At 39.1% G+C, this 25,445-nt stretch overlaps 1 protein-coding gene across 2 annotated transcripts in view; it reads left to right on the plus strand.

Annotated features, from left to right (window-relative positions):
• Positions 1–25,445, plus strand: part of grm5b (glutamate receptor, metabotropic 5b) — a 131,703-nt gene that overhangs the window by 16,731 nt on the left and 89,527 nt on the right. For both annotated transcript variants that reach the window (XM_056473428.1, XM_056473429.1), the window contains exon 2: positions 23,530–23,779. In XM_056473428.1, coding sequence (XP_056329403.1) covers positions 23,530–23,779 — 250 coding nt within the window. The remainder of the gene's footprint in view (positions 1–23,529; positions 23,780–25,445) is intronic.

Consider the following 25,445-nt stretch of genomic DNA (forward strand, 5'->3'; position numbering starts at 1 on the left):
AGCAACAAACCTGCCTTAACCTGCCTAAACGTTGTTGTCCGTAGCCACTAAATCAAAAAGTTACGAATTGCTGTGAGATTGCGTTGCACTCCCAGCTCACATCATTCAAAAGAAAAGGTCCACATTGTCCTCCGATATTGTCAACAGACTGGACTGTTCCCCACATTCGTCAGAATTTAACCCCCAAATTGACGCAGGTAATAAGATTCAACTTCAGTCATGTTCATGTTGTGAAGCACTATCAAAATGTCCACTGTTGATGATACAAGACTTCTGTTTTCAATAGTGAGTTAACACTTTTACAGTAATAGAGGAAGTCCTCGGCTCTGCAGAGGCCATTATTAATCAGAAATTTACATTAGGAAATGCAGTCTTGAATTTACAAACAGTCGGCAAGTACCGGAGAACAGATGTAAGACGTTAATCAATTTACGTTTTCAGTCACGCTTATGTAAAAGTCAGATTCCACTCGTTTAGTTTTGCCTTCATATTGTAGAGATGGTATACAGTTTAACCCAAAGAATGAGCAGCCTGTCAGATGAAGAAGAGCCGGAGTCAGAGATTCAAATAAATAAATGAAGTTTACTGAAGATAGTTTGCAGTTTCATCAGCAGAAGCCAGCTTCAACGCTCACAATGAGTTCCTAGGCCGCTCTGCTTACAATCACAAATCAATAACAATTAAACTCTCACACAAGGTCATTAACTGCGTCACACATATAGGTGTTCTAACCTGATTGGTTAAAACACAGATAGACTAGAAAAATTTCCACGTAAGGGTGCGTGCGTACAATTCTGAACAATATCTCAAGCATAAACGTCAGACATCCAATAGACTGTTTAGAGCTGACTCCAGAGCTGTGAAATGGATCCACAATCAAATAGCACACACACACACTTAAAGGGCACACAGTTTACCTCTTTTTTATGATTTAATATTAATATTATGGTTCTTCTGAGTGTACCAGTTTAGGTTCAGTTTAAAACACAATTCAGATTTTTTTTATTATAATGTGTTAAAAAGTGTCATGTTGGGGGCGTGTCCACAGCTCGCTGATTTATGGGTGTGTTGCTTCACATGTAAATTAGTTTCGGCTTCCCGCCCAACGTAACAAGAGGGCGGGGCCATGAGCTCACCCACTCAGCGTTTGAGGAGCAGGAGTGAGAGGATCCGCATTCAGTCGTACATGTACGGCTCGGACACAGACCAAGCAGAGAGTACAAAATCATTTGTGTCTTTGTACAGTTTTACAGCCAACTGTGTGCTAGTTTCAAGTGCAGAGCTTGTACACAGAAACTAATAACCACGCACACTGAATTAACATTGACCGCGACACGGCACACCAGACACTCTCTGTGGCGCGGCAGAAACATGAAGTGTCCCGAATCGTTGCGCCACGCATTTTTGAATTCTAAACATAGGTTTCTATCAGGGTACACACAACGGCGCTTCAAGTCTGCAGTGGTCCGCGGCGCCCAGCCGCCGACTTGAGTGTACCCTGATAGAAACCTATGTTTAGAATTCTAAAACGCATGCTAGTTAAGATCACAGGGAGCTTCTGGGATCGCGAGAAATGCAAACGGCTGAAGTATAAGGTAGACTTAATGAGAAGTACACTTGTTTGCAAACCTACCTAAAGATACAACCAATAATTCCGATTAGAGCGATAATGTGGAGAATATTGCTCTTGTGTTGAGCCCAATGAGCCTTGCATCTAAAAATAGAGCTAGGGTGTTCCTTTAGTGATATCGCTTCGACTCACGCTGAAAATGGCGGACGTGAATCAACAAACTGAGGATATGATGACGCGCCTGTCAATCAATTTTGGTGGGCGGGGGGACCGCTCTCCTACGTAAAGTTGCGGTCGATCTGAAAACCGCTCCAATTGGTCCACCATTTTTATGTTGTTAAATTGAAAAAAAAAAAAGCACTGGGTGTGTTTATATCACTCCAATATGACGGTCTATACACCATACATGTACATATGTCTGTCCAAACAGCTTGAAAAGTAGATTTTTTACCATAGGTGCCCTTTAAAGTATAATTTGTTTCTTATCCAAGGCTGAGTGTACTCTCAGCCGTCTTTATCAAAACTGGTTAAAAACCAGTATAATCTGCATTCAGGCAGTTATAATATCCTTACTACACAAAGTCTATCTCGAATAAAAAGTAGAATCACTTTAAAAGAATTAACCGGAAAAATAGCAAAATCACTTTAGACATTTTCGATAGTAACTCATAGAAATAACAATAGGAACAGTTCCAGTCCTCAGCTCTTCAGTTCCACTCGAGGTCTCTGTGACCTCTGACTTAGTTTGGTGGCTCCTGAAAAAGTTACACAGAGACAGGCAAATGCACTGAACATTCTTACATAGAGCAGTGTGTTAACTTATTCATTAGTTTAAATCATTTCAAAGTTAAATACTCATCTAAAAAATCTAATAATAATATTTAATAAAAAAGTAATGAGGAACAGGATGATGAGAAAAGGATGAACTTTGATCCATGATGAGACGGATTGGAAGGCAGAAATCCGAATCCTTCAATTCATTTTTGATTTCCGTCATGACATAAAGCACGAGTCTAAAACACATGATTTATTTACAACACATTTTTAAACCTAATAGTTTAACTAATTTCTAATATCTACTTTTTATCTTCCCCATGGTGACAGTCAGTGCATAATATTTGACTAGTTATTTTGCAGGACAGTTGTATTCAGACAAAGTCCCTGTAAGTATTCTATAGTCTTTGATTCAGATTAAAGTGTAATTTAAAGACTTAATTAGGTTATGTTGACTAGGAAAGTTGGAATAATTAGTCAAATTATTGTGTAACTGATTTGTTGTGTATATCAAAAAGGATGCTAATAATACTGACCTTAAATTTTTTTTATTTTAATTAGAAACTGCTTTTATTCAAGATATAAACAATAAGAAATACGACTTATTATGACTCCAGAAGAATTATTTTTTATAGGAAACACTGTGAAAATTTTCTTGGTTTGTTAATCACTTGGGAAACATTATTTTAAATGAACGGGAGGGCAAAATAATCGACTTCAACTGTAGGCCTGTCTGTTAAAGTTTACAGGTGCAACAATGTGCCTTGATGTACTTGAATGTTAGATATGTGTTCTCCTACACCAATACAAAGTTACTTGTCAAATAAATTAACAAGGAAGATTATCTTGAGTTTAAGTTATTTAATTATCTTGTTTATGAAGACTGCAGAGTGATGCATGAAAAAAAAACTTTGAATAATTGTTTAAGTACTTTGTGATGTATGTTAAAGTGTGCCCCCCAAAAGTACAAGTGGTCCCTGCCCGGCCTCTTCCAGTTACGGTTGTTGCTAGATCGGACACACACACTGGTTCTCTTGACCTTGTGGGGACATTTTTAATGGTCCCAATCAGTAATCTGCTCATAAATCACACAGTGATGTATTTTGAGGATGTAAAAGGGCAGACTGTGTCCTCTGAGGGTTGTGTTTAGGGGTGGAGGGAGGGAATATACAGTACTTGGAAAGTCCCCATAAAGATAGCTGTACTAGTGTATGTGTGTGTGAGTGTAAAATGCCAATAGGATTTATTTCTGGCCGTCTCTCACTGGTCACTGTCTGTTCATCAGGCCAATGGCAGTGACCTGCACATGAAAGTAGTCTGAATTTGGGCAGGGGGTTAATCTGATGGTCCTTATGTGAGGGGTTGTGAGTCTGTGGTGTGTTTCTTAGCAAGTGTTTTACATGAAACCGTGGAGACACTTAAAAACATCTCCAGGGGTCATGGATCTGTTACCATCTGCTGCCTGTTTTTGCCACTAGCTTTCATTTTAGCAAACGGGAGTGGAGTCTTTCAGCCTGTCTAGTGTAAATGCAGCTTTGTTTTATCTGCATTTGTTGTTTTGTTAATGGACAGATGACGGCTGGATCCTCAGTGTGTGATGTTTTGCACATGATCGTCTGGCTGTGCATTAATATCCAAGGCACAGAACATTTTCTTTTCGTCTTAAGAAATATATTTGAATCCTTTATCTAATGTGTCGTTTGGTCGGGTGCATAGCATGAAGAATAACCTGACACATTTATATTTTGATGCAGTTCATAGAGACTTGGGATTTGGCCCAGAAAGCATCCACCTAGCATCATCCCTGGCAATCTCACAGATCCTTACTAACTGCATGGCAACAGAACACCCAAGAAACCACATGGTGACGCCCTGGCAACCACACAAAATACATTATCAACTGCGTAACAATTGCCTGGCAACTACAACATAGTTTCAATCATTCATTTTCTTTTCAGCTTAGTCCCTTTATTAATCAGGGGTCGCCACAGCGGAATGAACCGCCAACTTATCCAGCATATGTTTTACGCAGTGGATGCCTTTCCAGCTGCAACCCAGTACTGGGAAACACCCATACACACTCATTCACATAACACCTTAACAATTGTGTAGCAACACCCTAGCAACCCCACAGAACACCTTAGCAACTGCATAGCAACACCCTTGCAGGCACATAGTTGGCAACCACACAGAACACCCTAATAACTGTTGTAACACCCTAGCAACCCCACAGAACACCTTAGCAATTGCAAAACAACACCCTTGCATTTAGACAGAACACTTTTGCAACTGCATAGCAACACCCTTGCAGGCACATAGTTGGCAACCACACAGAACACCCTAGCAACTGTGTAGCAACATCCTGGCATCCCCACATAACATCTTAGCAACTGAGTAGCAACACCCTGGCAACCACACAGAACACTTTAGCAACTGCATAGCAACAGCCTTGCACACACATAAATGGCAACCACACAGAACACCCTAGCAACTGAGTAGCAACACCCTGGCAACCACACAGAACACTTTAGCAAACTGCACAGCAACACCTTTAAAACCACACAAAACACCTTAGCAACTGCACAGCAACACCCTTACATACGCACAAAACACCTTAGCCCCTGCAGAGCAAGACCCCTGCGGGCACATAGATGGCAACCACACAGAACACCCTAACAACTGAGTAGCAACACCCTGGTAACCACACAGAACACCTTAGCAACTGCATAGCAACACCCTTGATGGCACAAAGATAGCAACCACACATTACACCCTTACTTCTGTGTTGAAAAATCCTGGCAACCCCAAATAACACCTTAGCAACTGAGTAGCAACACCCTGGCAACCACACAGTACACCTTAACATTTGCATAGCAACGCCCTCACAACCTCACAGAACACCTCAGCAACTAAGTAGCAACACATTAGCAACCATATAGAACATCTTAGCAACTGCATAGCAACACCCTTGCAGACACATAAATGGCAACCACACAGACCCCCCTAGCAACTGAGAAGCAACACCCTGGCAACCACACAGAACACCTTGGAAACTACACAGCAACATCCGCACAACCTCACAGAACACCCTAGCAACTGAGTAGCAACACATTAGCAACCACGTAGAACACCTTAGCAACCGCATAGCAACACCCTTGCAGCCACATAGATAGTAAACACACAGACCACCCTAACAACTGAGAAGCAACACCCTGGCAACCACACAGAACACCTTGGCAACTGCACAGCAACACCCGCACAACCTCACAGAACACCCTAGCAACTGAGTAGCAACACATAAGCAACCACGTAAAACACCTTAGCAACTGCATAGCAACACCCTTGCAGGCACATAGATGGTAACCACACAGACAACCCTAGCAACCGAGAAGCACCCCCCAGGCAACCACACAGAACACCTTGGAAACTGCACAGCAACACCCTCACAACTGCACAAAGCACCTTAGCAACTGCAGAGCAACTCTCTCACATCCTCACAAAACACCTTAGCAACTGCGCAGCAACACCTTCACAACCTCACAGAACACCCTAGCAACTGAGTAGCAACACATTTGCAACCACACAGAAAACCTTGGCAACTGCATAGCAACACCCCCTGCAGGCACATATATGGCAACCACACAGAACACACTAACTTCTGTGAAGCAACACCGTAGCAACCTGACAGAACACCCTAACTTCTGTGAAGCAACACCCTAGCAACCTGACAGAACACCTTGGACAGAACACACAGAAAACCTTGGCAACTGCATAGCAACACACTTGCAGGCACATGACAACCACACAGAACCCCCCTAACAACTGTGTAGCAACACCCTAGCAACCCCACATAACACCTTAGCAACTGCAAAGCAACACCCTTGCAAGCGCATAAATGGCAACCACACAGAACACCCTGGCAACTGAGTAGCAACACCCTGGCAACCGCACAAAACACCTTAGCAACTGCATAGTAATGGTTTTTTACCCAGTGTTGTGACTGAAGGTTTTGCGTGGGGAAATCTAGTTGTCTTATTTTCTCCCCTGTGTGGCCTTGATTACATCAGCAGAAACGAGGCGAGAGAAACTTATTACATTTTCACAAAAGCAATTTTTGGGAGTTTTTATTTGGGGGAAATGAATCACCACCAACATGAGCTGAGACGTTTATTAAAGACGGCAAATTAGGTCAGTTTGGATTTCACGTTGTTGAAAGCACACTCAGATCTGTTTAGTCGAAGATTACTCCTCTAAAACTCCAGAAGGGATCAGGGATGGCCTGATGGGATGCGTTTGTGAATGTGTGATCCGCTGAGGGCTGTTGACTGTCCTCCTGACACCGCTGATGTGCTGTGACATTCACTCAAAACATCTATTCTGATCTCTATACAGAGTTCATGATCCGCCCTGTCGGGGTCCAGACCCAATCCTTCTCAAGCCAACACTCATTTCAGCCATGAGTAATTTCTTTCACCCCATACTAAATTGTGGCAAGTGCATACACATGTTTGCAGAGATTCTGGATGGAAACCTTCGGGTTTGATTTACCGAACATGCTGATTTCCTAATGTAGAAATCAGTTTATAGCAGGGGTGGGCAAACTCGGTCCTGGAGGGCCAGTGTCCTGCAGACTTTAGCTCCAACACTAATCAAACACACCTGAACATAGGCATACCTGGCAACTTTCCCAAGAGTCTCCCGTATTTCAGACCCATCTCCCGCCCATCTCCCGTGTTGTTCTGTCTCCCGGAAATCTCCCAGAATTCCACTCCTAACCCCCCACCCCCTTTTTGGTTCAGTCCCCATGCGCACCAAACCCAACGTGCAACCATCTTCATACCCGCTCTCTCGCTCTTCACTTAACCTGCTCCAAACCCCCCCTGCACTTCACTTCGCAAGCACGCGCCCCTACTCTTCACTTCACGCTCACCCCCAGATAAAATCTCATGGATTTTATGATCTGAATGTTGGCAGATATGACATAGGGCTGGACAAAATGGCAAAAATTTATATCACGATATATTTCTTAAATATCGGTCGATACAATATAATTCCGATATCGATATGGACAATATTAAAAAGACAGGAAAAAACTGCCAAGAACGCACACAATAGATGTCTGTACCTACAAATGTCTACAAACTCAATTTGCGAAGTCTATAATACCTCCAGGCTCTTACAACGTTTTTTTTAAATAAACAAGTACAAACGAATTAAAGGGCACATAATTTACCCCTTTTTAAAGATTTAATATTATTATTATTAGTAATATTATTCTTCTGAGTGTGCCAGTTTAGGTTCAGTTCAAAACACAATTCAGATTGTTTTATTATGTGTTATAATGTGTCATGTTGGGGGCGTGTCCACAGGCAGCCGTTTTAGGGGTGTGTTGCTTCACATGAAAATTAGTTTCGACTTCCCGCCCAACGTAACAAGGGGGCGGAGCCAAGAGCTCCCGCTCTGTGTTTAGCAGCAGACAGGGAGACAGAGAGAAGCAACATGAGTGAGAAGACCAGCATTCAGCCGTACATGTATGAGTCGTACACAGACCAAGCAGAGAGTACAAAATCATTTGTCTCTTTGTATAGTTTTACAGCCAACTGTGTATTAGTTTCAAGTTCCGAGCTTGTTCACCGAGAATAATAACCATGCACACTGAATTAACTTTGACTGAGGCACCAGAGCCGCGACACGGCACACTCAGACACGCAAATTTGGATGTTATAAAAAATGAAACTATTCAGATGGCGCTCTGTGGCGCGGCAGAAACATGAAGTGTCCCAAATCATGGCTGGGCGGCGCTGACTTGAAGCGCCGTTGTGTGTTCCCTGATAGAAACCTATGTTTAGAATGCATGGAGCTGTGTGGCGCAACGCTGAGCGGCGTTTCTGGTGTGCGACCTGCAGGCAAGTTCGTTATTTTATTTCCAATGGAGGGACGCACACATGAAGCAACGCGCTCGCACTTTCAAGCTGCACCTAGTTAAGATCACAGGGAGCTTCTGTGACCGCCAGAAATGCAAGCGGCTGAAGTTTAAGGCAGACGAAATAAAAAGTACACGTTTGCAAACCTACCTACAAACAAACAACAAACAATACAAACAAACAAGTAACAAACAATAATTAGATTTAAGCGATCATGTGGTGAATGTAAATCTTGTGTTGAGCCCAATGAGCCTTACATCTAAAAATAGAGCAAGGGTGTTTCTTTGGTGACATCACTTTGACTCACACACAGAAAATGGCGGACGTGAATCAACAAACTGAGGATATGATGACGCGCCTGTCAATCAATATTGGTGGGCGGGGGGACCGCACTTCAAGTTGCGGTCGATCTGAAAACCGCTCCAATTGGTCCACCGTTTTTATGTTAAATTGTTGTTAAATTGAAAAAAAAAAGCACTGGGTGTGCTTATATCACCCTAATATGACGCTCTATACACTCTACCTACACATATGTCTGTCCAAACAGCTTGAAAAGTAGATTTTTCACCATAGGTGCCCTTTAATGTTCACTTTTTATTTGTATTTAGCCTTTACAAACAGAAGAGTATATTCATAGGTCTGGTTGCTTTTCATCTTGAATGCCATCCAAATCCAGAATTTGGGGTTTTCTCTAGGATTTACCATAAACCTTATTTAGACTGTAATTATTTCTCAAGTGCACTGTAAAAAATTTGTAAGATGGTTTAGGGTTGAAATACTGGAAGCTGTGGTTGTAGCTTTAAAGATACAGTATAGAAATTGTTAAATAAATTTCAAGAAAATTATCTTTATTGCTATTATATGAGCACAAGTACATTGTATAGATTGTTTTGCGTGGCATAAGTCTTGACACGTTACAATGGCCACGTGAAAAATAAGGTGTATGGGTCATGGAAATTCAGCTCTTTTTAGCTATTGAAAGTCTGGGAATTTGACTTTTGGCTCAGAATGGAAACCCTTAAATCAGTTTACAGAATTTCATGAGCCGTATTCGGATGGTAATTGATTCTCAGGGGGATGTAAGGGATTTCTCTGTCATTTACATGTGCTAGTTTTGAGCTTTTTAGCCATCCAAATCTAAAATGTTGGGGTTTTTCTCTTACGACTCGCATGTAAATGATTTTTTAGACGAACTCGTGGTGATTTAATTGCCGTCTCTCACAATTTCTAATAGAGATCAATTCAAAAGTCACTTTGTAAATCCTTTTTGGCCTCTGAAATGCACTGTAGAGTTGCACCTTATGGTAATTTGCATCATGGCAAATACAAAAGATACTAATTATAACTATTACATTTAAAAATGTGTTGGTTTAATTGTAGCCTACATTAAAGTATTTATTTTAGTTATTTACTTTAAACTACTTGTGTAAAATGAGTGAAAACAACACAATTCTTCAGTTTTTGTGGGGACGACTTAATTGTTTTAGGTTCAGTCCACTTATATTTGTAAAAATGAATGGGTTAACTTAATTCCTTCATGTTGTTGCAACACAAATTGATCATGATGTGTATTTTTATGGGAACTGTAATAGTTTACAAGCTGTATTTTTTTATTCTGCATTGTGTACTATGGTTTTATTTAATAAATTAAGAAAGGACTAAAATGGGGAAAACATTCATTCTTTCATTTTCCTTCGGCTTAGTCCCTTTAGTCATCAGGGGTTGCCACAGTGGAATGAACCGCCAACTTATCCAGCAAATGTTTTACAGAGCAGATGGCCTTCGAGATGCAACCCAGTACTGGGAAACACCCTTACCCTCTCGCGTTCATACACTCACTCATACACTACGGCTTCAGTTATTCAATTCCCCTAAAGCTCATGTGTTTGGACTGCGAGAGAGACCAGAGCACTCGGAGGAAACCCACGCCAACACGGGAGAACATGCAAACTCCACACTGTAATGCCAACTGACCCAGCCGGGACTCAAACCAGCAACCTTCTTGCTGTGAGGCGACAGTGCTAACCACTGAGCCACCGTGTTCAACTGCACATTGTATATTCTGTAGTATTGTTTATGTAACTGAATATAGTATTATTTCCATATCAAAAGGTAACATTATTTCGGGTCTGTGGGTTGCTGTGAAGCTTTGCCTGAGGTTGTGTACAGTATACTAGATTGAAACGCTGTGTTGTTTTTATACAGTCTTGTGTTTTGCATTAGACAGGATTGAGTCTTTGCACCCAGCTGCTGTCCTCAGCACTTTTACAGGAAGCGGTTAGTAACTCAAGAGCGCAAGAGGACAGAAAATCATTTACAGCAAACATTTTCAGAGAAATGGCCCTCAGACGGCCAGACTCAATGTCTGAATACATCTCAAGGAAAAACTAGAGAGAACGGAAAGCTAAATACCGTATTAAAACGACAGCACTTTAGCACATACGTACAGTGGAAGTCAGAATTATTAGCCTTCCTGTTAAATTTGAATTCTTTTATATTTTAATATTTCTGTTTTAATGGAGAGAAGATGTTTTCAACACATTTCTAATCATAATAGTTTTAATAACTCATTTCTAATAACTGATTGATTTTATCTTTGCCATGACAGTAGGCATGTGCCGGTATCACATTTTCATGCTGCGATTAATTGATTGAGCTTTTATCATGGTATAAGGTATTATCACAATATTGTAATTTTACTAGAGAAACAGGTAAAAAAAAACACAAAAAACTTCAGTTTCGTCAACTTAGTAACTTTAATAACTTTTTAATTAACTAAAAGTACTTCAAACATTTAAATACAAATAAATATTAATAAAACAATACACAATATAAAAGTAAACTTGAGCAATTATATCAAAGTGAATGTGCAAAGGGAAACCGTCTTCGATCAGCAATCGTGGAATGAACTGCCAACTATTCCAGCATGTTTTATGCAGCAGATGCCTTTCCAGCCACAACCCAATATTGGAAATCACCCATACACACTCATTCACACACACTCATACACTACAGCCAATTTAGCTTATTCAATACACTATTCACTCAGCCTATATTCAATAATAAACATAACAAAAACTGCCTGCTAATGCATGGGTAAATCTTCAAAGGGAACAGTGTTACATTTTAACCTTTCACCTCATCCTGCTTGCTGTTTCACTATCTAAACAATGAAAACATAATATAAGTCAAATTTGTTTAATTTTGATATTTGGTTTACACTGTCTCTTTTGCAGAATATCAGTTTTAATAACCAATAATGGCCATTATAACAGTATAACGTACAATAAATTTAAACGATAAAGGTTAGCAATCAGTCAATGTGCAGAATCAGTGTATGTGGTTACATAAATTAATATATTAGCTTATCTTTGCACTCAAAAAGTACGTCGGCCCACCGGGAAAGTGCCCGGTCTGCCAGATGGCAAGTCCGCCCCTGCGTGTGAGGATTATAGTGCGGTGGCAGTGGCGGCACACAGGGCTTCTACATGTGGGGATTGTTTACATCAGAGTGCGCATCAGTTCTGCGCAGCATATACGCAGTGTTTCTTCAAGCGGTTGATGGAAGATAAGCTAAGGCGCGTTCTAAGAATATAAATTCGGATCTATTATTTTTCACGGTATTTTGAAGTGCCCGCGATAACAATATCGTGCATATTCATTACCGTGATTTATCGCATTACCGAATACCGGCACAAGCCTACATGACAGTACGTAATATTGGGCTAGATATTTTTCAAGATACTAGTATTTAGCTTAAAGTGACATTTAAAGGTTTAACTAGGTTATGTAGGTTAAGTTAGGGTAATTAGACAAGTCATTGTATAGCAGTGGTTTGTTCTGGATAATAATATTGACCTTAAAATGGTTTTTAAAAAAAAAACTGTTTTTATTCTAGCCAAAATAAAAACAAATAAGATTTTCTCCAGAAGAAAAACTATTATAGGACATACTGTGATAAATTCCTTGCTCTGGTAAACATCACGTGGGAAATATTTGAAAAAGATTCACAGGAGAGCAAATAATTCTGACTTAAACTGTAAATAAAAAACAAACAAACAAAGAAAAAAGCTTTAAACTGTAAACTGTAAAGAATTAATCATGACACCATATGTTTTTATGTTAATTATAGCCACTTTTGTTTACTTTTACATTTGTTTCTGTGCATAATTTTGCGCTAAATCAAACTGTTTTAAGAGTTTATGAGCTAAAAACTCCTAAAAGGAGCTGAAACTAAAGTCTCTAAAATTATATATTCATTAAAAGACAGAAAATATTACTTTACAAACAGTATTGTACATAAATCATGTAAACATGTGTGTGTTATTCAATAATATTACTGAAATTAGTACGAAAACTGATAATAAAATATAGTTATACACATTTACAGAAGAAAATAAATGCCTCAACCTTTAAAAAAAATGACATTTGCTTTTTGGTTATTGCCATTTATGTTGAACTTTGAATAAAAGCTGTTTATTTCATCTTTTCATATGTCTGTATATACACTCACCGGCCACTTTATTAGGTACACCTTACTAGTACCGGGTCGGACCCCCTTTTGCCTTCAGAACTGCCTTAATCCTTTGTGGCATAGATTCAACAAGGTACTGGAAATATTCCTCAGAGATTTTGCTCCATATTGGCATGATAGCATCACACAGTTGCTGCAGATTTGTCGACTGCACATCCATGATGCAAATCTCACTTTCCACCACATCCCAAAGGTGCTTTATTGGATTGAGTTCTAGTGACTGTGGAGGCCATCTGAGTACAGTGAACTCATTGTCATGTTCAAGAAACCAGTCTGAGAATAATTCAGGGGGCTAATAATTCTGACTTCATCTGTAAGTAATTTGAACCAACAGCCAACGCCATCGAGTGTTCATTTGTAAACTATATTATGAATACATATATTATTAAATAAGAAAATAATACACATTTCTAACAACATGAAGAGAGTAAATGATGACAGGATGTAAGTTTTGGGTGAACTTCTAGTCATCTAATTAATTTCCACACACATAAGGACATGTCTTCTCTGTGTATTTGCCACACCAATTAAGCCGAGCTGTCTAAATGTCACACCAAATCAGAATAATAGGCGCAGATCAAACTGTCAGCCAATCAAGATGCTTCTTATTTGGTTTGAAGTGAGTCTAAGTTTCTGTCAGGTTTAGCATTGACCTGAGTTATACCCATTGACGATGAACTGGAAACCTGCCCAGTCTTGCTCTCCATCGCTTTCATGCCTTTTTAACTGTGGTTCAGTGGTCAGATAAGATGAACGAGGTCACTTTTGTATGGAAATCCAGGGGAAATTAATCAAAGCGGTGATGGAGAGTCACTATTGAGTCACGATGATGAAAGAAAAGCTTTTCAGTGCTGTTAAATAATCATGCCTTTAATTGAAGACAAGAACAGATGAGAGTGAATCGTGTGTGTGTGTGCGTGTGTGTGCGTGCGTGTGTGTGCGTGCATTTGTGTGTTTGTATTAGTGAGAGTTTGTTGTGTGTGTGTCTGTATATGTTTTTTTTGTGGTTGTGTGTATCTTTTTGTGAGCAAACTATAAATACTATTACATGTATTGATTATATTTTTGTCTATTATATTTATATAATGTGGTGGGCTAACGGTTTTATAAAAGCAATACAGTAGGTGGGATGTATGCTGCAATCATCACAGTCATGCACTTCAGCCAATCATGCACTTTAGCCAATTACAGTCATGCACTTCAGCCAATAAATGTTGTGCACCTCAGCCAATAACAATCATTCATTTCAGCCGATCAGTCATGCACTTTAGCCAATCATAGTCAAGCACTTTAGCCAATCACTGTCACGCACTTCAACCAATTACAGTCATGCACTCCAGCCAGTCATACAATTCAACCAATCATGAACTTCAGCCAATCACAGTCAAGCACTTCAGCTAATCACAGTCATGCACTTCAGCCAATCACGGTCATGCACTTCAGCCAATCATAGACATGCACTTCAGCCAATCATAGTCATGCACTTCAGCCAATCACTGTCATGCACTTCAGCCAATCATAGACATGCACTCCAGCCAGTCATACAATTCAACCAATCACAGTCATCAAACTTTAGCCAATCACAGTCAAGCACTTCAGCCAATCATACAATTCAACCAATCACAGTTATGAAACTTTAGCCAATCACAGTCAAGCACTTCAACCAATCACATTCATGCACTCCAGCCAGTCATACAATTCAACCAATCACAGTCATGCACTTCAGCCAATCACAGTCATGCACTTCAGCCAATCGCAGTCATGCACTTCAACCAATCACAGTCATGCACTCCATCCAGTCATGCACTTCAGCCAATCACAGTCATGCACTTCAGCCAATCACAGTCATGCACTTCAGCCAATCATAGTCATGCACTCCATCCAGTCATGCACTTCAGCCAATCACAGTCATGCACTTCAGCCAATCACAGTCAAGCACTTCAGCCAATCATAGTCATGCACTCCAGCCAGTCATAAAATTCAACCAATCACACTCATGCGCTTTAGCCAATCACAGTCATGCACTTCAGCCAATCACTGTCATGCACTTCAGCCTATCATAGTCAAGCCCTTCAGCCAATCACTGTCATGCACTTCAGCCTATCATAGTCAAGCACTTCAGCCAATCACTGTCATGCACTTCAGCCTATCATAGTCAAGCACTTCAGCCAATCACTGTCATGCACTTCAGCCTATCATAGTCAAGCACTTCAGCCAATCACTGTCATGCACTTCAGTCAATCACAGTCATGCACTCCAGCCAGTCATACAATTCAACCAATCACAGTCATCAAACTTTAGCCAATCACAGTCAAGCACTTCAGCCAATCACAGTCATGCACTTCAGCCATTCATAATCACGCACTTCAGCTAATCACAGTCATGCACTTCAGCCAATCACGGTCATGCACTTCAGCCAATCATAGTCATGCACTTCAGCCAATCACTGTCATGCACTTCAGCCAATCATAGACATGCACTCCAGCCAGTCATACAATTCAACCAATCACAGTCATCAAACTTTAGCCAATCACAGTCATGCACTTCAGCCAATCATACAATTTAACCAATCACAGTTATGAAACTTTAGCCAATCACAGTCAAGCACTTCAACCAATCACATTCATGCACTCCAGCCAGTCATACAATTCAACCAATCACAGTCATGCGCTTCAGCCAATGACAGTCATGCACTTCAGCCAATCGCAGTCATGCACTTCAGCCAATCGCAGTCATGCACTTCAACCAATCGCAGTCATGCACTTCAACCAATCGCAGTCATGCACTTCAACCAATCACAATCATGCACTTCAGCCAATGACAGTCATGCACTTCAGCCAATCGCAGTCATGCACTTCAACCAATCACAGTCATGCACTCCATCCAGTCATGCACTTCAGCCAATCACAGTCATGCACTTCAGCCAATCACAGTCATGCACTTCAGCCAATCGCAGTCATGCACTTCAGCCAATCACAGTCATGCACTTCAGCCAATCACAGTCATGCACTTCAGCCAATCGCAGTCATGCACTTCAACCAATCACAGTCATGCACTCCATCCAGTCATGCACTTCAGCCAATCACAGTCATGCACTTCAGCCAATCACAGTCATGCACTTCAGCCAATCATAGTCATGCACTCCATCCAGTCATGCACTTCAGCCAATCACAGTCATGCACTTCAGCCAATCACAGTCATGCACTTCAGCCAGTCACAGTCATGCACTTCAGCTAATCACAGTCAAGCACTTCAGCCAATCATAGTCATGCACTCCAGCCAGTCATAAAATTCAACCAATCACACTCATGCGCTTTAGCCAATCACAGTCATGCACTTCAGCCAATCACTGTCATGCACTTCAGCCTATCATAGTCAAGCACTTCAGCCAATCACTGTCATGCACTTCAGCCTATCATAGTCAAGCACTTCAGCCAATCACTGTCATGCACTTCAGCCTATCATAGTCAAGCACTTCAGCCAATCACTGTCATGCACTTCAGCCTATCATAGTCAAGCACTTCAGCCAATCACTGTCATGCACTTCAGTCAATCACAGTCATGCACTCCAGCCAGTCATACAATTCAACCAATCACAGTCATCAAACTTTAGCCAATCACAGTCAAGCACTTTAGCCAATCACAGTCAAGCACTTCAGCCAATCATACACTTCAGCCAATAACAGTCATGCATTTCAGCCAATCACAATCATGCACTTCAGCCAATCACAGTCAAGCACTTTAGCCAATAACAGTCATGCATTTCAGCCAATCACAGTCATGCACTTCAGCCAATCACAGTCAAGCACTTCAGCCAATCATACACTTCAGCCAATAACAGTCATGCATTTCAGCCAATCACAATCATGCACTTCAGCCAATCACAGTCAAGCACTTCAGCCAATCACAATCATGCACTTCAGCCAATTACCGTCATACACTTCAGCCAATCACAATCACGCACTTCAGTCAATCATGCACTTCAGCCTATCACAGTCAAGCACTTCAGCCAATCACAATCATGCACTTCAGCCAATCACAATCATGCACTTCAGCCAATTACCGTCATACACTTCAGCCAATCACAATCACGCACTTAAGTCAATCATGCACTTCAGCCAATCACATTCATGCACTTCAGCCAATCACAGTCATGCACTTCAGCCTATCAAAGTCAAGCACTCAATCACTCAAGCCAGCCAATAGATTAGAGCAGAGTAGGTGATGATGTAATTCAGCTCAATTCTCTGAATCTGAATCTCATTAGCATAATCACACGCTCATACAGTAACCCAGTGATTCTCCATTGCTGTATGTGTGTGTGTTTCCTGTGGAGATGGACATGTATGTGCCATCTGCTCGTCTCTCTGTGTGTGTGTGTGTGTAGACATCAGCGCCGAATTCACACAAACACACACCAGCGCTTGTAGGATTGTGATGTAGTACGAGGGTAAATCATGAAAATGATATTGGGAGCGTAAAGCTGAGGGGGAAATGCATTTTAAGAGATGGATTTGAGATGATATCACCGCGGGACATTTTTCAGACGGTGTGTCGCGGCGGGGGATTTTTATCATTGGAAACCGCGCTTGATTTAGTGCATATACTTCACAGTAATGTAATGGGTTGAGAAAGACCTTTGGCTGATAACTGCATCCGTCTGTTAAACATGAGCTGCTGGGCGGCTTTTAGGACGTTTATACTTTGAAAAGCCTGTAGTTTATTTCTCTGCAGCTCTTTATTTTCTCCTCCTGAACTCCACTTATGATGTCAGCGGAGGTTTCACGCACTGAAAACTGTTCATTTTACTTTTAATGTCATATTTACAGCATTGACTCATGGGGATCTTGTTACCTTCTATACGCAAATTGACCCAATCTGTTGGTCACGTTCCTTTAAAGAGTTATTATTTATAGTTACTAGTTAAAAGTGTTAGACCGTAACGCGTTACTAGTAATGGATTACTGTAACGGCATTACTTTTGACAGTAAATAATACTGTAATTTCACTATATATATATTATGTCAGAATTAATAGCCCCCTTTTGGTCCCCCTGTTTATTTTTTTCAGTTTTATTTTTTTCTCTTTATTTATTTGAGTTTAACCGAGAGAAGATTTTTTTTCAGCACATTTCTAAACATAATAGTTTTAATAACTCATTTCTAATAACTGATTTATTTTATCTTTGCCATGATGACAGTAAATAATATTAGACCAGATATTTTTCAAGACACTTCTATACAGCTTAAAGTGACATTTAAAGGCTTAACTGGGTTCATTAGGTTAATTAGGCAGGTTATTGTATAATGATGGTTTGTTCTGCAGACATTAGAAAAAAATAGAGCTTAAAGGGGCTAATAATATTGACCTTAAATTGTTTTTACATTTTTTTTAAACTGCTTTTATTCTAGCCGAAATAAAATGTACCAACATGTACCAAAGTCTGATCTCTGAGCATTAGTATTCATTGGAATTTTACAACTATATGAGTCTATATGAGTCTATATCTTTTCAGGATAATCTAGTTGCAAAATGTGCTGTTATTAATCGAATCGAAGGAGTTTGCAAATAGACGAATTAGTACATATAAAAACCATTTAAAATTGTGTAAAAAAATTATATACATGTAATTTAATTTAATTTAATAAAAATAAATAAATTTAAATAAAAATTTTAATTCATTCATTCATTCATTTTCTTTTCAGCTTAGTCCCTTTATTAATCTAGGGTCGCCACAGCGGAATGAACCGCAAACTTATCCAGCATTTGTTTTAGCAAGCGGATGCCCTTCCAGCTGCAACCCATCACTGGGAAATAAAAAAAATTAATATTTAATTTGATTTAATATAATTTAATTGAATTTGATCTTTTTAAATGTAATTTTACCTTAATTAATTTTAATTGTATCTAAATTGAATTGAATTGAATTGAATTTAAATTAAATTAATTGAATTGAATTGAATTGAATTGAATTGAATTTAATTTAATTTAATTTAATTTAATTTAATTTAATTTAATTAATTTGGTCTTTTTAAATGTAATTTTATCTTATTTAATTTTATTTGTATCTAAATTGAATTGAATTGAATTAAATTTAATTTAATTTGATCTTTTTAAATGTAAATTTACCTTAATTAATTTTAATTGTATCTAAATTGAATTGAATTGAATTGAATTGAATTGAATTGAATTTAATTGAATTTAATTTAATTTAATTAATTTAATTTAATTTAATTTAATTTAATTTAATTTAATTTAATCTTTTTAAATGTAAATTTACCTTATTTCATTTTAATTGTATCTAAATTTAATTTAATTTAATTTAATTTAATCTTTTTAAATGTAATTTTACCTTATTTAATTTTAATTGTATCTAAATTTAATTTAATTTAATTTAATCTTTTTAAATGTAATTTTACCTTATTTAATTTTAATTGTATCTAAATTTTATCTTTATTTTATTTTACTTTACTTTGTCTTATCTTTATCTACTTTTATCTTATTTAATTAATTTTATCTTTATTTAACTTAATTTTATCTTATTTAATTTATTTAATTTGCTCTTATTTAATGAGAGACCAGCCGCGATCAATCATATCACGTGCTGTCTCTCTTTAATTTAATTTCATTTTGTTATGACCAGTTTGTAATACGTGAACTCAATCTTAGTACAAGATTTCAATAACCCTTTCAAAATAGCCACAACATTAGTTGACCCTGTATTCAAAGAGTGTTTTCTAGATGTATATCTGCTTTTCTTGTGTTATACTGTGGCTCATAGATGAAAAATGCTTCATAAAAGAGAGAGAAAGAGAGTCCTGATAGCATCTCTTTTAGGTAATTACAGAGAAACACACTCATGTCAACACTCTCTCTCACGTAACACCTCTGTTACCTGCAGAAACACACACACACAAACACAAACACTGATTTATTCCTTCACTGGTTGTAAAGGGCAGCTCAGTGTGTTTGACGCTCAGACGTTCGATTTTCTGCTGTAATATTTATCCACATTCCAGCCGAGCGAGAGCAGCGCTTTGAGGTGAAAGTGAGTGTGTGTTTTATTAATTAGACAGTGTTTAGCAGTCTAATGTAGTCTTACTAACTTGTAGCTCATGTGGGAAATCATGAATGAGATGTCTGTAATATCTCCTAGACAGCAGTGAGGTTTAATAGAGATTTCTTTACATTATCGTGTGTGCTTTTAAGTATAATTCCATATTTGACGAGATGATATGCTACATGCTATCAAAATGGGTCTATTAGCGGTGTGCAATATTTGGTGTTGGCTATAAGTGAAGTTTCACAAACTAATTTCCAGAGGAGCACATGATATGATTGATCGCGGGTGGTCTCATAATCATTAGTATGCCGATTAGATTATTCCAAACTCACTATAAATAGCATGTCTAGCATTACTCGCTTATCTTCGTTTTTTTGAAGAATCCCCCCATCCACCCCATCTCCCCCCTTTCCTCCTTTACCAGGGGAGCTCTTGAAAACTACCGGATCTTGAACCTCCTTACATGCTAATTGACCAGGTGGGAGCCCTGGGCTCAATAATCTCCGAGCTCATGGTTCTCTCCCAGAAAAATTAAAGGTAACTATACATATTTTTTGTGTTTGCTTTTTATTTATGTATTTTAGGCAGATCTGCTTTCTTGTGGCTCATTATTTCAGCTGTTTAATCTCAGCATTGAGCGTTCTGTCATGTTGCTGAGGATATAATGAGACCTTGAAAAGCGGAGATCATTAGTTTAATCGAATGTTCAGTAGTGAGTGATTTCAGAGACTGAGAGAATGAATGATCTGTGTTCAATGATCTCTGACAGAAACTGAAGGCTGGAGACTCTTTATGAGCCCAGACCGTGATTGTGTGTTTATGTCACCTGTGTGTGTGCGTGTGTTTGTGTGTGTGTGTGCGCCATCTGTTCATGTCTGCTACTCTCACTGTGAGACTAATTACAAGACTTTACACGTACCTACAACAACCAGGGCCGTCGCATCAGAACCTGAGCAGATCCTCAGAGCTCTCACACTCATCTGACATACTTACGGCTTTATTTAAACTGCCACTGTTATGGATTATAAAAGGTCATGGTTTGGTTTTGGGGGTCTCCAACAACAGGCTGATGTGCGTGCAAGGTCAAAAAACACTTTCATTTTCTTATAATATGCATTTATTTGAATATAATTACATCAAAGTCTAGTGTATGGGTGTTTCCCAGTGATGGGTTGCAGCTGGAAGGGCATCCGCTGCGTAAACCATTTGTTGGATAAGTTGTCGGTTCATTCCTCTGTGGCGACCCCAGATAAATAAAGGGACTAAGCCGAAGGAAAATCAATGAATGACATCAAAGTCTCCTATATGACTTGTTCAGTGATGACCCCCAGTGATTTATCCAATGACACAATCTACAGTGATTGGTCTGATAATTCAGTCTGTGGTGATTACTCCCATGACCCAGTGTGTTCTTATTGCTCCGATCACCCAGTCTGTTGTTATTTGTCTGATCACCCAGTCTGTTGTGATTGGTCTAATGACCCAGTCTGCAGTGATTGGTCCAATAACCCAATCTGCTGTCATTAATCTGCTAATAATGATAAATCTGTGGTTATTGATCCAATGACTAAGACTGCTGTGATTGGTCTAATGACCCAGTGTGTATAATTGGTCTGATGACCCAGTCTTTTGCTATTTGTTCGATGATCCAATCTGCAGTGATTGGTCCAATGACCCAGTCTGTGGTTATTGGGCTGATGACCCAGTTTTTTGTGATTGGTCTGACCCAGTTTGTTGTGCTTGGTCTAATCATTTAGTCTGCGATGATTGGGCCAATGACCTAATGTGTTGTGTCTGGTCTAGTGACCCAGTCTGCGGTAACTGGTCCGATTACCCAGTCTGCTGTGATTGGTCCGATGACCCAGTTAATTGTGCTTGGTCTAATGACTGAATCTGTGGTGATTGGGCCAATGACCCAGTGTGTTGTGATTGGTCTAGTGACCCAGTCTGTGGTTATTGATCCGATGACCCAGTCTGCTGTGATTGGTCCGATGACCCAGTCTGCTGTGATTGGTCTGATGACCCAGTCTGCTGTGATTGTTCCGATCACCCAGTTTGTTGTGCGTGGCCTAATGAATGAGTCTGTGGTGATTGGTCCAATGACCCAGTGTGTTGTGATTGGTCTAGTGACTCAGTCTGTGGTGATTGGTCCAATGACCCAGTCTGCTATGATTGGTCTGATGACCCAGTCTGTTGTGCTTTGCCTAATGACTGAGTCTGTTGTGATTGGTCTGATGACCCAGTTTGCTGTGATTGGTCTAGTGACCCAGTCTGTGGTGATTGGTCCGATGACCCATTCTGCTGTGATTGGTCTGATGACCCGTCTGTTGTGATTAGTTCGTTGACTCAGTTTTTTGAGCTTGGTCTAATAACCCAGTCTGCGGTGATTGGTCTGATGACCCAGTCTGTTGTAATTGGTCCGATGACCCAGTTTGCTGTGATTGGTCCGATCACCTAGTTTGTTGTGCGTGGCCAAATGACTGAGTCTGGGGTGCTTGGGCCAGTGAACCAGTGTGCTGTGATGGGTCTAGTGACCCAGTCTGTGGTGATTGGTCTGATGACCCAGTCTGTTGTGATTGGTCTGATGACCCAGTCTGTTGTGATTGGTGGGGTGACCCAGTTTGTTGTGCTTGGTCTAATGACCCACTTTGCGCTGATTAGTCTGATGACCCAGTCTGTTGTGATTGGTCCAATGACCCAGTTTGCTGTGATTGGTCCGATTATCTAGTTTGTTGTGCATGGCCAAATGACTGAGTCTATGGTGGTTGGGCCAGTGACCCAGTGTGTTGTGATTGGTCTAGTGACCCAGTCTGTGGTGATTGGTCCGATGACCCATTGTGTTGTGATTGGTCTAGTGACCCAGTCTGTGGTGATTGTTCCAGTGACCCAGTCTGTGGTGATTGTTCCGATGACCCAGTCTGTTGTGATTGGTCGGGGACCCGGTTTGTTGTGCTTGGTCTAATGACCCACTTTGCGCTGATTGGTTCAATAACCCAGTCTGTTGTGGTTGGACTAATTCAAGTTTTCCTGGCTCTGTGCATGCACTGTGGATGTGGGTGGTCAATGTTTTGTTGAATCTTTTCTTCATCCTGGAGTTTCTCCTTCAGAGAAAGCAGGAGAAATGCTGAAAGAGAGTCAACATTGTCTCAGCAGACTTCAATAAATCCATACAGCTGTAGTCTGACATTACTGATTCACAGGCTCATACTGTTACACAATGTTCTGTGTGTGTTTATGGAGAATATGATTGGCGTAGTAGTGGAAACAAAAATGAATATGATTCTTTTAAGGTTTGAGTTAGTCTGTATACTTAGAAAAACATTAATTAATTTATTATTAACTATTTCACAAATAATTACTAAAAAATTAAGTAAATGTACATCCGAGATGAATCTGGAATCATTTATTTAATTTAAAAATGTTTGTACATTTGTAATTAAAGATTATTATGTTTTTCTACAAAATGTTACTTAGGTTTTTTAGATAATGTTTGCTAGCAATTTCTGACTTGAGTAAATAAAACAAAAAATGAGAGTTTGTAGTGTTGTGATTCTCCTCATAGCTGGTTTATAACGATGTAACTTGTGTTAACTGTTAAACGTGTGTGTTAACTTGAATATTCACAACTGTCTGTCTTTTCTCGTGTTCTCTCTGTGTTTTCTAGGTAACTATGGCGAGAGTGGAATGGAGGCGTTTAAAGAGATGGCGGGAAAAGAAGGCATCTGCATCGCTCACTCAGATAAGATCTGGAGTAACGCAGGCGAGCAGAACTTTGACCGTCTGCTGGTGAAACTGCGCAAGTATCTGCCCAAAGCTCGAGTGGTGGCCTGTTTCTGTGAGGGCATGACTGTACGAAACATCCTTATGGCCATGAGACGACAAAACCTGGTTGGAGAGTTTCTGCTGGTCGGCAGGTCAGTGGATCAGTGTTGGCTTTCATTTTATTGAAGAAACTCTGGTGCATTCTTTAAAGAAGTCTTGCATGACCTGAGGGTGAGAATGATGTTGTGTATGCTGGGTTTATATAAAGGTGCTGTATGAACGTTTGGGGCTCTACGTAAGCATAAAAATACCATGATATGTTTGCATGTATTGCTAAATATGCTAAGTGAACATATTTGTTTATCTGAAAAACAATGCTAAAGTCAGATATTCTCCTTTTAAAGTGCGTTGTGTGTTGGCATGTTTCCCTTTGTTTTGGCCTCTATAACCAGCGCACTGCTAGTTTACACTGTTATATTCCAGCAACCCGGGTTGCCTTGGTGGGAAACAGTCATGAATGCTGTTTCAGTGTATGTGGGTGTAGACAAAATTGTGACCTCTAGAGGGCAGTAGCAGCTTTATAGTGTGTTTATATAAAGGTGTTTCTTATTTTAGCAAACAAATATAACAAACGTACTGATCCTCAAACATACAGGTATACGCTACTGTTGGTGTGGTCAATCTGGCAACCTGCATGTGTGTCAAATCATCAGAGGGAGAAAAAAACCTCCAATATTTTGAATGTAGACTGCAATACCTAGTTCGGTCTCTAAAATAATATATAAATACATGCACAGAACAATTCATGTTTACAAAATCAAATTCATGATTATAACACACAATTCGTAAGTAAAAATCATAAATATTTTTACTAAATGAATTGGATTTGCATATTTATGAATCATGTTTTAAATTTACGAATAGGATTTGCATATTTATGAATCGTGTTCTGAATTTACGAATAGGATTTGCATATTTATGAATCGTGTTCTGAATTTACGAATAGGATTTGCATATTTATGAATCGTGTTCTGAATTTAGGAATTGGATTTGCATATTTATGAATCGTGTTCTGAATTTAGTAATTGGATTTGCATATTTATGAATCGTGTTCTGAATTTAGGAATTGGATTTGCATATTTATGAATCGTGTTCTGAATTTAGTAATTGGATTTGCATATTTATGAATCGTGTTCTGAATTTATGAATTGGATTTGCATATTTATGAATCGTGTTCTGAATTTATGAATTGGATTTGCATATTTATGAATCGTGTTCTGAATTTAGGAATTGGATTTGCATATTTATGAATCGTGTTCTGAATTTAGGAATTGGATTTGCATATTTATGAATCGTGTTTTGAATTTACAAATTGGATTTGCATATTTATGAATTGTGTTCTGAATTTACAAATTGGATTTGCATATTTATGAATCGTGTTTTGAATTTACAAATTGGATTTGCATATTTATGAATCGTGTTCTGAATTTATGAATTAGATTTGAATATTTATGAATCGTGTTCTGAATTTAGGAATTGGATTTGCATATTTATGAATTGTGTTCTGAATTTACAAATTGGATTTGCATATTTATGAATTATGTTCTGAATTTAGGAATTGGATTTGCATATTTATGAATCGTGTTCTGAATTTATTAATTGGATTTGCATATTTATGAATCGTGTTCTGAATTTAGGAATTGGATTTGCATATTTATGAATCGTGTTCTGAATTTAGGAATTGGATTTGCATATTTATGAATTGTGTTCTGAATTTAGGAATTGGATTTGCATATTTATGAATCGTGTTCTGAATTT

Source organism: Danio aesculapii, chromosome 15 (genome assembly GCF_903798145.1).
Source record: "Danio aesculapii chromosome 15, fDanAes4.1, whole genome shotgun sequence".
NCBI classification, from domain to species: domain Eukaryota; kingdom Metazoa; phylum Chordata; class Actinopteri; order Cypriniformes; family Danionidae; genus Danio; species Danio aesculapii.